General features: G+C 37.1%; 1 protein-coding gene across 4 annotated transcripts in view; it reads right to left on the minus strand.

Moving 5' to 3' along the window:
• The window catches only part of LOC106094403 (uncharacterized), a 198472-nt gene extending 195446 nt beyond the window's left edge, over positions 1-3026 (minus strand). For 3 of the 4 annotated variants that reach the window (XM_059366224.1, XM_059366225.1, XM_059366226.1), the window contains exons 1-2: positions 2681-3025; positions 960-1007 (exon numbers count right to left, since the gene is read on the minus strand). In XM_059366224.1, the coding sequence (XP_059222207.1) occupies positions 960-1007; positions 2681-2929 (297 nt within the window). In that variant the 5' untranslated portion in view covers positions 2930-3025. Of the gene's footprint in view, positions 1-959; positions 1008-2680 lie in introns of all 4 variants that reach the window. The other variant, XM_059366227.1, reaches the window with a different exon arrangement.
• Between the last annotated feature and the right edge of the window lie 13062 nt (positions 3027-16088).

Consider the following 16088-nt stretch of genomic DNA (forward strand, 5'->3'; position numbering starts at 1 on the left):
CATCTCAAGAAATGGACCGGTAAGTTGGCCACCAAGATCATGCGATTTGACGCCTTTAGACTATTTTTTGTGGGGCTACGTCAAGTCTAAAGTCTACAGAAATAAGCCAGCAACTATTCCAGCTTTGGAAGACAACATTTCCGAAGAAATTCGGGCTATTCCGGCCGAAATGCTCGAAAAAGTTGCCCAAAATTGGACTTTCCGAATGGACCACCTAAGACGCAGCCGCGGTCAACATATAAATGAAATTATCTTCAAAAAGTAAATGTCATGGACCAATCTAACGTTTCAAATAAATAACCGATGAGATTTTGCAAATTTTATGCGTTTTTTTTAAAAAAAAAGTTATCAAGCTCTTAACAAATCACTCTTTATAAAAAAATATTAAGCACCATTCGAAAGGGTATAAAATTCTTTTTCATATTCCGGAACAAATATGGGTCATCTAACCTGGTAGTAGTAGGTTCAAGAACAGGTTTTTTTAAGATTTTTCAAATTAATTTCTTTACGAATTTGTTCGGAAAAACTGTGGGTCATATGACCTTGAAACCTTAAAACTATTTCTTACAGGCTTTGAACTAATTTTACAAATTTTACTACAACAGAATTAAAAAATTTACATTTCATAAAATAAAAAATTTCTCAAGTTTTTAAAATGTTTATGTTTTTTAGGAAAACATGGAGATATAGTCAACTGTATTCATATGTTTCAATCTTCAAATCTAGTTCAGAGGACCTCGACTATATATGTTCAAAAAAGATTTTTTTTGTCCTATTAGGCTTTTTAGAAATTTTTTTTAATTAGACCATACCAAAATAAGCGCATATTTTGTGTATTGTATGCAAATTTTTGCCCAAAATCTTAGTCACTTATTTCAAATAAAGATTATTAAAGCTTGATTAAGTGATCTGAGATTTTACATACACTATTTAAAATTTTTAAAAAATGTTTCTTTTACCAATTTGTAGAGTTTACAGGTCTGTCCATTAGGTATTTTGATATTTTCCTGAAAAGAAAAGATGTAAAACACTATGAAAACAAATATAACATTCAAACTATTAGAAATGGGAACATAAAAATGATATGGGAACAGGTCTGAGAAGGAAGAGGGACATGCCCTTTCTGAACATGCCGTCTGTGAATCGATGTGTTCTTGAAATCAAGGTACTGTTCGCAATTGTTGTCCAGTGGTCAGTAAATTTTAATCGTATCTCAAGGTTTTCGCCATGAACGAGGTTAAGGTTAAGGTTAAGATTTAGACAAAGCTTTCATTAGTAGGTAATGAAAATAAATAAGTAAAAATAAACAAGTTAAAACCAGCTCAGTTCAGACGGGGAAAGATTCGTCCAGGTGTTCTTCTCGTACAACATTTCTGACAAATGAGACAAAATTTTTACTTCTAAAGGCCTAAGAAAACTAATCGCGAGTTCGATTTGTTGGACTGGACTGACCATCGCCCAGCCCAAACGGCTAAAGCTAGAATCATGAAATTTTGCACGAATGTTGGTCTTGGGTCATAGGCACTGCATAAGGCTGGATTTGATGATATGCGTACGTTTTTATACTAAAAAGTCCCAAAAAAGTCGCAATGGTACATATTCTTCTTCTTGAACTCAAAATAAGGAGCATCTCGAAGAAATAAGGTTTGGTGAAAAAAAAATGATAAATCGTACCGGAAGTAGGGTTTAGTACCGCAATTGATACTATTTGGTACTTTCTTTGTAAATTGAACTAGAGCTCTGAATTTTGGAAGATCTGCGACAGTCGAGGGCGATTTGTGTGTTCCGAAATTCGATCCCCAGAGATTTAATGGCTGCCTGGCTCTCTGAGAAGACATTTATGACAATCGCCGTTATGACATTATATCTTAGCCATTCCACTACTTCATAGTGGTAGTCAGATAGTCAGTAATTTTATCTACCTCGGCACCGCCGTAACCGAAAGGAATGACACCAGTTTTGAAATTAAGCGAAGAATAATACTGGCAAACAGATGCTACTTTGGATTAAATAAGCAGTTTTGGAAACAAGGCCACCGCTCTTAAGACGAAGCTTATACTATACCAGACACTGATACTACCCGTGCTGTTATATGGTTCTGAAGCATGGGTACTTGTTAAAGCAGATGAGGCAGTGCTTGGAGTATTTGAGAGAAAGATTCTTCGTAAAATATATGGACCAGTTTGCGTTAATGAAGAATATAGGCGACGTATGAACCACGAGCTGTATGACGACTATGGCATAGTTACATGTATCAAAATACACCGAATGCGTTGGCTAAGTCATGTTGTCAGAATGGATTAGGAAGCTCCAGCAAAGAAGACTTTTGTAGGCAAACACGGTGGCACACCCAAACCGGGAAGACCAAAAGCCCGATAGAAAGATCAAGTGGTGGGAGACACCTCGAAACTAGGTGTCGGAGATTTTAGAATAAGCTCAGAAGATCGGGGCGCTTGGAACGCTATTCTACGTTCGGCTAGTGGAACAAATATTCTGTCATAGCCAATTAAAGTAAAGTAAAGTACGTGTTTTGTAAGGAACCCCCAGCCAGGTGTGAGATATTGTTGAAATAGAACATATCACCAAACACGGTTGGAGAAATTTTCTCGGAATCCCATCTCCTGCATTGAGTATTGAAGTTTATCCAAAAATTTTGTATTTTAAATAGTATCTTACTCACATTTCTATTGGTTTGTATATCCTTCTTACTCCATGCCATTAGTGGTTTAGGGGTTCTCCCATTTTTAAGTTTCTCAGTGGTATCATCATAAGAGGGCTTTCGAGTTGACGGTGTAAATGGGTTGTCAAATGAATATTTCGCTCTTCTATCATAGTCTATTGAGTTGTGGGTTTGTGTACAGATTATAGTATGGTATCCGACAATTGTAACAATAAGTACGATTATAGCAATGCCGAATGTGTGACTCATTCTCCAATTACATGCCCAACATTTATACGCAGCAGGGGTTTCTTTACTAAGTTAATGAAACATTGCTGTCTACAATTTCTTCAATAATAAGCGAGAGTGTTTTATTACTAATGAAAACAAGTCACTTGAGTGCGGTTTTCATAACCTCCACCATAGAATGGTGGTAAGTTTGAGTCGACATTTCGTTGGTAACTTATCCAACTTAGATGCTGTTAAGTATAGATTGTAGCCTTAAAAGCAAGATGACGTAACACACAAAACATAAACTTTATAAGAGAAACCTTAAATGGATTTCCTTCAATGGGTTATATAATATCGATCTTTGGGTATACATATATAGATTAAATGCTTACCGAGAACTTTACTTGTTGTTGCTGTTTTTGACTTTTCACTTATTTATATCATATTTGCCACACATGTATTTTTATCGATCTTTCGATTGAGCTTCCTGAGCACTAACAATTAAAAAGGTGCTTAGTTCGGCCGGTCCGAATATAGGGAACCCACCACCATGGATTCTGAAAAAAATTTCCACAAACAAACTTGCTTGAAGAGGTCTGTGTGTTTCATGTACCAAAACTCTGCCAAATCAGGCACAAAGAATAGACCTGGAAGACTATTTGAGTGATCGGCTTATACGGGAATTATATAAAGTTATGGATCGATTTGGACCGTACTAGGCACAGTTGTAAGAAGTCATATCAAAAGACTAAGTGCAACAATTCAGCCAAAATCGTAGAACGATTGCGTCTGCCAAGGGCTCAAGATGCCAAATCGGAAGATCGGTTTATATGGGAGCTATATTAGGTTATTGACCGATGTGCACCGTACTTGTTACGGTTGTTGGAAGCCGTAACAAAACACTTCGTGCAAAATTTTAAGCAAATCAGATAACATTTGCTGCTTCCATGCAGTCACAAATGCATTTTAATATTTCGAGGTGTTACAAACGGAATGATTAGATAAGTATACCCCCATCTTATGGTGGTAAAATTGCAAATTTTTCCCATGGACATTCCACTAAGGAACGGGGGCAAACTTCTCACATATCAATGAGTGCAGTCCGACTCAAGTTTAAGCTCAATGATAGGGGGCCTCCTTTTTATAGCCGAATCCGAATGGCGTACCGCAGTGCGACACCTCTTTGGAGAGAAGTTTTACATGACATAGTACCTCACAAACGTTGCCAGCATTAGAAGGGGAAAACCACCACTGAAAATTTTTCTGATGGTCTCGCCAGGTTTCATTGTTGGTCATTGTTGGACATGTTGGACATGCTAACCTCTGGGCTACGATGGCCACCATCCTATGGTGTTCGTGTCGATCTCCTTATTTGACTTCTTGAGCCCGTTAAGACTTCCCACAACTGTGCCAAGTACGGTCCAAATCGGTCTATAACCTGATATAGCTCCCATATAAACCGATCTCTCGATTTAACTTCTTGAGCCCTTACAAGCCGCAAGTTTTGTCCGATTTGCCTGAAATTTTGCACGTAGTGTTCTGTTATGACTTCCAACAACAACTGAGCGCACAACAAGCCGATTACTGGCTTAGGTGTATATCCTGGGGCGGATTAACATCCGCACCCTCTGTTCAACCTAACCTAGCAACATCAGTTATCACCGCTGCAAAAATTTTCTATTGTTCACACATGGATTTAAACCCAGACGTTCGGCATCTTAAGCGGAGATGATAACTTCTGCGCCACGGACAGACAGTGCAAGGTATTAAAATGTCATGATGATCAAGAATATATTCATCATATATGTTCTTAGATCAATCATCTGAAATGTAACAAACGGAATGACGAAATACGTGTACCCCCATCCTATGGTGGAGAATATACAAGACATCTACATGCGGTTATAGTCGGTACATCCGAATTAGAAATATATCCACGGTGTTGTTCAAACAACACCAATTCTCGTTTTCTCAACGTCATTGCGGTTGGGGCAAATAACGTGAAGAATAAATATAGTAAAATGACCGAATGGCTGTAAATGTCAAACAAACAATGACGCATATATATGGTTGCCCAAAAAGTAATTGCGGATTTTTCATATAGTCGGCGTTGACAAATTTTTTCACAGCTTGTGACTCTGTAATTGCATTCTTTCTTCTGTCAGTTATCAGCTGCTACTTTTAGCTTGCTTTAGAAAAAAAGTGTAAAGTATATTTGATTTAAGTTTTATTAAAAATGCATTTAGTTTCTTTTAAAAAATTCGCAATTACTTTTTGGGCAACCCAATATATTTCATTTTAGTACTGGATAGTTAAGCCGTGAAGGGCAAAAATAAAACTCAAACAAGTTTCCGTCAAGTCTATTTATTTTGAAATGAGGTGGTAACGCCATTTCGTTTAATTTTAATTTTATTTTGCCATTCACAATAGAAGAATTTATACAAGTGGCCAAACTTATTTGTGACACCCATAACAAGGCAATCCTGATAACAGATGTTCTGCATAAACCATCACTGTTAATTTATTACTAAACAAGTAAAATCGTGCTAAGTTCGGCAGGGCCGAATCTTGGGAAACCACCACCATGAATTCTGCATAAAATTTTTACAAAATGAATTCAGTCGAAGGGCATATTTTTATTCTACATACCAAACTTCGGTCAAACCAGAAAAATTAAAGCTTCTAGGAAACGAAAAAGGATAATCGAGAGACCGGTTAATATGGGAGCTATATCTGATTAATGACCGATTTGGATTGTTTTTCGCACAGTTGTTGGAACTCATAACAGAATTCTATACGCAAAATTTTTAGCCAAATCAGATAATAGTTGCAGCATGTAAGGGCTCAAGAAGTCAAATTAGGAGACCGGTTTATATGGGAGCTGTATCAGATTCTTGACCGATTTGGACCGTACTGCACAGTTATTGACTGTCATCACAGAACACTATCTACAAAATATTAGTCAAATCGGACAAAAATTGCGGCTTCCATGAGCTCAAGAAGTCAAATCGTGAGATCAGTTTATATAAGAGATATATTAGGCTGCTGAACGATTTAGATCGTACTTCGTACAGTTATTGAAAGTCATAACAAAATAATATTTGCAAAATTTCAGCCAAATGGGATGGAAATTGTGGCTTCCAGGGACTCAAGAAGTCAAATCGGGAGATGGTGTTGCACGGGAGCTACATGAGGTTCTTGACCGATTTGAACCGTACTTGGCATAGTGGTTGGAGATCATTACAGAACTTACTTTTATTGGCTATGACAGAACATTTGTTCGACTAGCCGAACGTAGAATAGCGTTCCAAGCGCGTCGATCTTCTGCGCTTATTCTAAAATCTCTAACACCAAGTTTCGAGGTGTCTCCCACCACTTGATCTTTTCATCGGGGTTTTGGTGTTCCCGGTTTGCGTGTACCACCGTGTTTGTCTTCAAAAGTCTTCTTTGCTGGAGCTTCTTCATCCATTCTGACAACATGAGCTAGCCAACGCATACGTTGTATTTTGATGCGTGTAACTATGCTATCGTCGTTACACAGCTCGTGGTTCAAACGTCGCCTATATTCTCCATTCGCGCAAATTGGTTCATATATTTTACGAAGAATCTTTCTCTCAAATACTACAAGATTTTTACTGACTCTCTTTCGATTCTTTCAGTTGAGTGGGTAAACCGTCGGCTCCTGCTGCCTTGTTGTTCTTTAGTCGGGTCACTGCTACTTGGACCTCATTCTGACAAGGGGATAAACATTCTATACCATTATCATTGATTGGTTCTGCGGTATCCTTTTCACCGCCAATGTCGGACACTAGCAGTTGGGTAAAATGTTCTTTCTATATCATCAGCAGGCGATCTGTGTCCGTTACCAGATTTCCTTCAATGTCTTCTTCTTCTCCTCCTTTCTCTCTTTTTCTCCTGATACCTCTCCTTCATCTGGCGCATTGCTATTGATTGCAGGGTTTTTATATATGACGCATTATTGGCTTCAGTAGCATCTCGATACTCTTGGTCGTACCATGGGTTTCTTGGCGGAGCCTTCGAGTACCCAAATATGGATTTTGCGGTATTTTCCATGGAGTGGGCAATAGATAACCACTGCGCCATTCTATCGTCGGAACATGGAGTGCTTTCATCAAGAAGTTGGGTCAGTCGAATGGAGTATATGTGTTTTAATTTTTTCACTAGTTTTTCATTTATAATTTTTTTTTTATATGGAGTTTGACAGTTGTTCACATGAAACAGAGATCCAACCCTTAAGTTGGGTTTATACTTTTGGTATAAACCCAAAAGTATTTATTTTCATACTACTACCGCCATCTATATGTAAGGTCGGACCGAATAAATGAAATTGGCCATTGTCATGGTCAATTATCAAACACGTTTATAGGCTTAGGGCTTCTTCAACTTCTTCATTGCAACAAACAAGTTCTGAATAAGAAAAATGTGGGACATGTGGTATAACAGAAAGAACCAGAAAAAGTTCTTTGCACTACACAACAGTCATTGACAGTAGCTAACAGAGAGAGTTACTTTGCAACTTTGGGCAAGCCCACTTACGTTAATAAAGGAGTGCTTTTTAGGAGTGACAAAAATTATATTAAGACAAAAGCATAGATATTTCAATTGCAAACGGCTAAATAGACTATCCTAAAATTTTCACAGACAAGAATTTTTTTCAGAGTAGAGTAGAGTAGAGTAGAGTAGAGTAGAGTAGAGTAGAGTAGAGTAGAGTAGAGTAGAGTAGAGTAGAGTAGAGTAGAGTAGAGTAGAGTAGAGTAGAGTAGAGTAGAGTAGAGTAGAGTAGAGTAGAGTAGAGTAGAGTAGAGTAGAGTAGAGTAGAGTAGAGTAGAGTAGAGTAGAGTAGAGTAGAGTAGAGTAGAGTAGAGTAGAGTAGAGTAGAGTAGAGTAGAGTAGAGTAGAGTAGAGTAGAGTAGAGTAGAGTAGAGTAGAGTAGAAATTGGCCATTGTCATGGTCAATTATCAAACACGTTTATAGGCTTAGGGCTTCTTCAACTTCTTCATTGCAACAAACAAGTTCTGAATAAGAAAAATGTGGGACATGTGGTATAACAGAAAGAACCAGAAAAAGTTCTTTGCACTACACAACAGTCATTGACAGTAGCTAACAGAGAGAGTTACTTTGCAACTTTGGGCAAGCCCACTTACTTTAATAAAGGAGTGCTTTTTAGGAGTGACAAAAATTATATTAAGACAAAAGCATAGATATTTCAATTGCAAACGGCTAAATAGACTATCCTAAAATTTTCACAGACAAGAATTTTTTTCAGAGTAGAGTAGAGTAGAGTAGAGTAGAGTAGAGTAGAGTAGAGTAGAGAAGAGTAGAGTAGAGTAGAGTAGAGTAGAGTAGAGTAGAGTAGAGTAGAGTAGAGTAGAGTAGAGTAGAGTAGAGTAGAGTAGAGTAGAGTAGAGTAGAGTAGAGTAGAGTAGAGTAGAGTAGAGTAGAGTAGAGTAGAGTAGAGTAGAGTAGAGTAGAGTAGAGTAGAGTAGAGTAGAGTAGAGTAGAGTAGAGTAGAGTAGAGTAGAGTAGAGTAGAGTAGAGTAGAGTAGAGTAGAGTAGAGTAGAGTAGAGTAGAGTAGAGTAGAGTAGAGTAGAGTAGAGTAGAGTAGAGTAGAGTAGAGTAGAGTAGAGTAGAGTAGAGTAGAGTAGAGTAGAGTAGAGTAGAGTAGAGTAGAAATTGGCCATTGTCATGGTCAATTATCAAACACGTTTATAGGCTTAGGGCTTCTTCAACTTCTTCATTGCAACAAACAAGTTCTGAATAAGAAAAATGTGGGACATGTGGTATAACAGAAAGAACCAGAAAAAGTTCTTTGCACTACACAACAGTCATTGACAGTAGCTAACAGAGAGAGTTACTTTGCAACTTTGGGCAAGCCCACTTACTTTAATAAAGGAGTGCTTTTTAGGAGTGACAAAAATTATATTAAGACAAAAGCATAGATATTTCAATTGCAAACGGCTAAATAGACTATCCTAAAATTTTCACAGACAAGAATTTTTTTCAGAGTAGAGTAGAGTAGAGTAGAGTAGAGTAGAGTAGAGTAGAGTAGAGTAGAGTAGAGTAGAGTAGAGTAGAGTAGAGTAGAGTAGAGTAGAGTAGAGTAGAGTAGAGTAGAGTAGAGTAGAGTAGAGTAGAGTAGAGTAGAGTAGAGTAGAGTAGAGTAGAGTAGAGTAGAGTAGAGTAGAGTAGAGTAGAGTAGAGTAGAGTAGAGTAGAGTAGAGTAGAGTAGAGTAGAGTAGAGTAGAGTAGAGTAGAGTAGAGTAGAGTAGAGTAGAGTAGTGTAGAGTAGAGTAGAGTAGAGTAGAGTAGAGTAGAGTAGAGTAGAGTAGAGTAGAGTAGAGTAGAGTGTAGTAGAGTAGAGTAGAGTAGAGTAGAAATTGGCCATTGTCATGGTCAATTATCAAACACGTTTATAGGCTCAGGGCTTCTTCAACTTCTTCATTGCAACAAACAAGTTCTGAATAAGAAAAATGTGGGACATGTGGTATAACAGAAAGAACCAGAAAAAGTTCTTTGCACTACACAACAGTCATTGACAGTAGCTAACAGAGAGAGTTACTTTGCAACTTTGGGCAAGCCCACTTACTTTAATAAAGGAGTGCTTTTTAGGAGTGACAAAAATTATATTAAGACAAAAGCATAGATATTTCAATTGCAAACGGCTAAATAGACTATCCTAAAATTTTCACAGACAAGAATTTTTTTCAGAGTAGAGTAGAGTAGAGTAGAGTAGAGTAGAGTAGAGTAGAGTAGAGTAGAGTAGAGTAGAGTAGAGTAGAGTAGAGTAGAGAAGAGTAGAGTAGAGTAGAGTAGAGTAGAGTAGAGTAGAGTAGAGTAGAGTAGAGTAGAGTAGAGTAGAGTAGAGTAGAGTAGAGTAGAGTAGAGTAGAGTAGAGTAGAGTACAGTACAGTACAGTACAGTAGAATAGAATAAGGAAGAACAAATCTATGGGTCTTCCAAATGTTCCATATGAACAAGACATGAGTATAGTACATAACAAATATAGTAAATAAATAAATGTGGATCTGAGAGGGACTTGATCACATGAGCAATAGCTAACAGAAGAATATTTTTATTAAAAATTATTTTGGTTGTAGTGAAAAGCACCGGGCCAGCTAGATTTATTACCCAGCACAAGGTCGCTTTACTGGGTAAGGCAGTGGGTTACCCAAAAACAAATCGGGAACTCATTACTTTCAGGTATACCCTCAATATTACATTAACATGGGCATGTCATAGGAGGAAAGTGCTTCAGTAGTGGAGGACAATTTCCGCTCACGTGTGAGGTAACGTTTACATAGAAATAATCGTTGGGCGTTACAAAATGTTGTATGTCAAGAGGTATCTGCATGATGTGGGTTTAGTACATAACAAATACAGTAAATAAATTAATGTGGTTCCGAGAGGGACTTGATCACAAGAGTACCAGATTAAAGAACATTTTTTTTTTTCAAAAATATGTTTAAGTTTGTACCAAAGCGCACCGGTCCAGCTAGTTTTATTACTCAGCAAAAAGTCATATTTCCGGAAAGGTCAATGGGTTACACGAAAAAAGTCTGTAACCAATTACTTTCAGGTATAACCTCGAAATTACATTAACATGGGCTTGTCATAGAAGGAAAGTGCATCAGAGTAAATATACCACCAGATGATCAATAATTAACAATGGGACTCCAGTCATAGGTCTATGGTAGTGGAGGACAATTTTCACTCACATTTGAGATGAAGTCGACACGGAAAGAATCTTTGGGTCTTACAAAATGTTGTATATCAAGAGGACTTGAGAGAGGTATCTGTATGAAATGCTGTGTGGCATGTGTCACTGTCTTGTTGAAACCAAATGTCATGCAAGTCAAGCACTTGCATTTTGGGCAAAAAAAAAAAGTTGGATATCATATAGAGCTCACCATTCACAGTTATGTTACGATTGACATCATTTTAGAAAAAGTACGGTCCAATAATGCCGCCGCACCAAACTGTGTCTTTTTCTAGATTCATGATTTTACTCCAAAATCGACAAATGAGCTTCGTCGTAAAATGGAAGAAGCGCGCGATTAACTTTCTAAACAGAGCACGCATTTTCATAATAAAATTTGCGAGCGTTTTTGGTTTGTAAGACGATTCATGATTAAATTATAGACCAAACTGAAGATGTTTGACAGTGAAACAAAATCCCAAAAGTGCATGAGCTGTTTAAACCAGTGTTGCCAAAATGTTAATAGCTAAAAAATTACCCTTTATTATAAAATATTTAAATAATTTGTTTGTTTGTTAGCAAATCCTGTCCCAAATTTTTTGAAGATATTTCTAGAACAGGAAAGTGTAGAGAGTTACCGTGGTTAGGTTAGGTGGAAAAGAGAGTGCAGATATTAATCCGCCCAATGTTACTATGGACACCTAAGTCAGTAATCGGCTTATTGTGCCTTCTAAATACTAAAAATTTTACCTCGAAAAATAAAATCTAAGTTAGGAATTCCGTGCTTCTTACAAAATACCGTGATTATAAAAAGCCTATTTTTTGGGGAATGGTATACTTAGGACCCTCTCCGCCATTAAATCTATGATTTTATAGAAAAGTATGGAAAATTAATTTCAATACTCTAAAACATGTAGATGATATAGACAGTTTAGTTAATTAACAAGTAAAAGCATGCTAAGTTCGGTCGGGCCGAATTTAGGGAACCCACGAACATGGATTCTGCTAAAAATGTATAAAAAATAAATTTAGTTGAAGGGCACATTCATTGAGAGTCAAAACAAAACACAATGTCCAAATTTCAGCCAAATCGAAAAAAAATTGCGGCTTGCAAGGGCTTATGAATTCAAACCGTAAGATCGGTTTATATGGGAGCTATATCAGGTTATAGACCAATTAGGAGCGTACTGCAAAATTTCAGCCGAATCGGGGGAAAACTAAGGCTTCCAGGAGCTCAAGGAATCAAACCGGGAGATGGCATTACATGGGAGCTATATCAGGTTATAGACTGATTTGAAGCGTAATAGGCTCAGTGTTGGAAGTCATAACAGAACACTATGTGCGAAATTTCAGCCAACTCGTATGGAAATTGAGTCTTCCAAGGGCTCAAGGATTCAAATCGGGAGATCAGTTTATGTGGGATCTATATCAAGTTCTTGACCGATTTGGACCATACTGTGCACAGTTGTTGGAAGTCATTGCAGAGTACTATATGCAAAATTTCAGCCAAAATTGCGGCTTCCAGGGGCTCAAGTCCAAACGGGAGATCGGTTTATATCGAAGCTATATCCAAATCTGAGCGGATATGCCTCATTTGCAATCCCCAATGACCTACATCAATATTAATAATCTGTGCAAAATTTCAAGCGGCTAGCTTTACGCGTTCGACCGCTATCATGATTTCGAACGGACGGACATGGCTAGTTGGACTCAGAATGACGAGTCGATGAAGAATATACTTTGTGGGCCGCTAGATCAATATTTTAAGGTATTACAAACGGAATCACTAGATTAGTATACCCCCATCCTATGGTGATAGATATAAAAATTGAAGAATTCCCTGCAATTGACTGGACTTGTCCTATTATGTGACTTTGTGCTGGGTGGTTTTCAAGTGGTTAATGATATGTGCTTACCTAGTTTCTGTTGGGTATAAAATAAGAGAAGAATGAAAACTTTCTACAATGATTTTTTTTCCTAGTTTTAAAGATTTGAGTCAAAGAAAACGAACCGTGTAGCCATTTTTGGTAGGTTGCTACCAAAATTGGAAGGTTTTTATTCTCTTGATACGCTGACCACAATTTATGGTAGGGGTTTCCATCATATAAATACAAAGTTCATTACTGAAAAAATCGCATGGATAACTTAAAGTTTATTCACATCTTGTCGTTTCTGTATATTCATTAAGGGTGCAGAATAAAACCTGGATGTCGACGAACAATATGCTGTTACAAGGGGTCTCACTGCTCCAAATTTCAGGACAAAGGGCTAATTCTGATATTGAAAATTTTTTGTAAGATGCGGCTTTTTTATACCCTCCACCATAGGATAGGGGGAATACTAATTTCGTCATTCTGTTTCTAAATCGATCTAGACATGTCCGTCGCTCCGTCTGTCTGTAGAATGCACGCTAACTTTCGAAGGAGTAAAGCTAGCCGCCTAAAATTTTGCACTAATACTTTTTAGGTCGGTTGGAATTGTAAATGTTTTGATATAGCTGCCATGTAAACCGATCTTGGATCTTGACTTCTTGAGCCACGGAAGGGCGTAATTCTTATCCGATTTGGCTGAAATTTTGCATGAGGTGTTTTGTTATGACTCCCAACATCAACATCTGTGATAAGTGTGGTTGAAAGCGGTTCGTAACCTGATCTAGCTGTCATATAAACCGATCTGGGGTCTTGACTTCTTGAGCCTCTAGAGGGCGCAATTTCTACTCACATATAAACAGATCTCCCTATTTTGCTTCTTGAGGCCCTAAAGAACGTAATTCTTATTCGAAGTGGCTGAAATGATACACAATGACTTCTACTATGGTCTCCAACCTTCAATTCAATTATGGTCCAAATCGGACTACAGCTAGATATAGCTCCAATAGCATAGCAATTCTTTTCTTTTATCCTTTGTTTGCCTAAAAAGAGATACCGGGAAAAGAACTCGACAAATGCGATCCATGGTGGAGGGTGTATAAGATTCATCCGACCGAACTTAGCACGCTTTTACTTGTTGTTGAATCGGAACACAGGGCTATATGGCAGCTGCAAATAAATATGGTTGATCTGTTCCGTACTAAGATTTTGAGGGGTCCAGACAACTCACTGTAACGGCGAAAATTTCTCGCATTTCTTGGCTCAACACTTAAATCGGGATATCGCCTTAAACAAACTCGGCGCGGTTGTTCATTGAAATCGAGGCAAAAATACGGCTTTACGAAATCAAGATTTCTTATCGGTAGATCGGTATTAAAGGTGCTATATTAAGTTATAGGCCGTATTTGAACTTAAGGCTGTAGAGTGATTTCAAGAAACAGACGGAAGGACATACCTAGATCGTCTACGAATATAACGATGTAGTACTTTATAGCGTTGACAATTTATACTTTGATGTGTTGCAAACGGAATGGCAAAATGGCCAACTGTTAGGTGATGGGTATAAAAAGATATAAAGCATTTTTTGCTAGTAGAACTTTTGGTAGGTTTTAAACAGATTTGATAGAATATGTCTTAAATTTTGGTAAGAAATTATTTTTTAGAGTGGCTACACTGGTCACGAAGTCACGAACTTAATTTAAAGATGACCAATGTTTCAACTTTTTAAGGAAACATTTTTTTTTTTTTTTTTTTTTTTTGAGAAAGATTTTCTACTTAATATTAAATATTATCTTAAATGGTAGTTTTATGGATTCTCGGTTCGAATCCTGACGAGAACATAAAAAAAATGGCTAAAAATGTCAGCGGTGGTTATCTCCTCCTAATGGTGGTGAGGTATTTTGGCATGTAAAGACCCCTCCCCAAAAAGTTGTCGCACTGCGGCACGCCGTTCGAACTCGGCTATAAAAAACAGGCCTCTTATTATTAAGCTTGAAACTTTATGATTGTGTCCGTTAGTATATAAATTTTACGATAGCATCTTAATTTTGGAAGTTTTGGATCATTGGCTCCAAATCATTGCTAAAATCCTTCGAGCAAGAAAAATATTAACTTGTCAGGCAACTTTTTTTCTTGAAAAACTTAGTAATCTACGAGTTTTCACAGTCGTTAACGACAACAAATTTTCAAAGCAATGCAAACAAAAAGTTGAACTATTTCTGATGCTACTATGGGACACGCCCACAGCAGTTGTTCTATAATTTAAAGAGTGCTCATCTACTACCATGCTCTACATGGTATGCTGTAGCACTTAGCTACCTTTGGCGACATTATCAAATGTCTTTGAACCCATAATGATACTGTTTGCCTCCGATCCCTCTGACATGAGATGGTTTCATCATACAACCGCTGTCTTTTCGAAGGTTGGTGTGCCACAGAAATCTGTCCGGCTACTGTGTCTCGAGTTTGGGGATGATGTTTTATCATTATTCCTGTTTCTTGGGGGCAGTAGTGTTTTGTCCGGTGGAGGCTATAGCGTAGGCAAATCTAATAAACCCAATTCAATCAATAAAAACCAATTACAAGTTGACCGGACTAATTAAAAATACATGCACTCGACGGTTCATGAAAAGTCTTTATAAAAGGTGATCAACGAAACAAAAATTGGAGTGTTTAAATTGCAAGCAAAAGATTTGTTAGTATTTATACCCACCACACTATTTTGGTACAGGGTATTATGACATGTACACTTAGAAAAATGCTTATTGTAAATATGATTTGATTACATAATACATAATCTTTACTCAAGTTTAATTAAAATTTCGTAAGGCATTAGAAAATTAACTTTGTAGAAATAAAACTAACTTTTCATGAGTATAGTGAAATTTTTAAAAACTCAGGTGGTATTAGTAATTTTACCTAAACTTATTTCTTTGGAATACGCAAGCATTTTACCACTCATGAGTAAAGGCATATTATCGTCGATGATACCTCTTCTGAAACTTATTACTGAATGAACTACCAAAAGAAATTTGGAATTTTAGTTCAATATATGTAACTAAAAGGTTTACAATTTTTATTTCTTGAGTTCACAATAACATGCTCCGAAATAAGCAAAATGTTAATAACTGTTAGTTAGTGTTGAACTAAAATTGAATTTGCTAACTGTGGGTGGCATTGTCAACTCCAAAAATATATTCTTTATTTCTTTTAGTTCCATACAAACGAACATTTGAAATAAATAAAAACCATTTTGTTGGCTCGAGTCTCGAACTCCGGACCTTTGTATTAAGAAGCAGAAACACATGCTCTGTGCCATAAAAGCTTATACACTTTTTTTGGCTTAATGTTATTTTAAATTATAGTCACTTCCACTGCTGATAACATTGTGTCTATGGAATATGTCAAACCTAAACAGAAAAGCAAGAATATCTTTAATGGAAAAGAGTTAGAAAATGTTTTGCTTTTGTGTTTTTAGCAAGTATTGAAAGAAGAAAATAGCCGAAGTAATAATAGTGATGTGGATGAATGCTTAGAGTGTCTGCTTTGTAAACGAAAGGCTCTTGGTTCAACACTTGGCTGCGACAAAAGGCAACGTTTTATTTAATTTA

The sequence above is a fragment of the Stomoxys calcitrans genome, chromosome 4, assembly GCF_963082655.1.
Source record: "Stomoxys calcitrans chromosome 4, idStoCalc2.1, whole genome shotgun sequence".
In the NCBI taxonomy this organism is placed as follows: Eukaryota; Metazoa; Arthropoda; class Insecta; order Diptera; family Muscidae; genus Stomoxys; species Stomoxys calcitrans.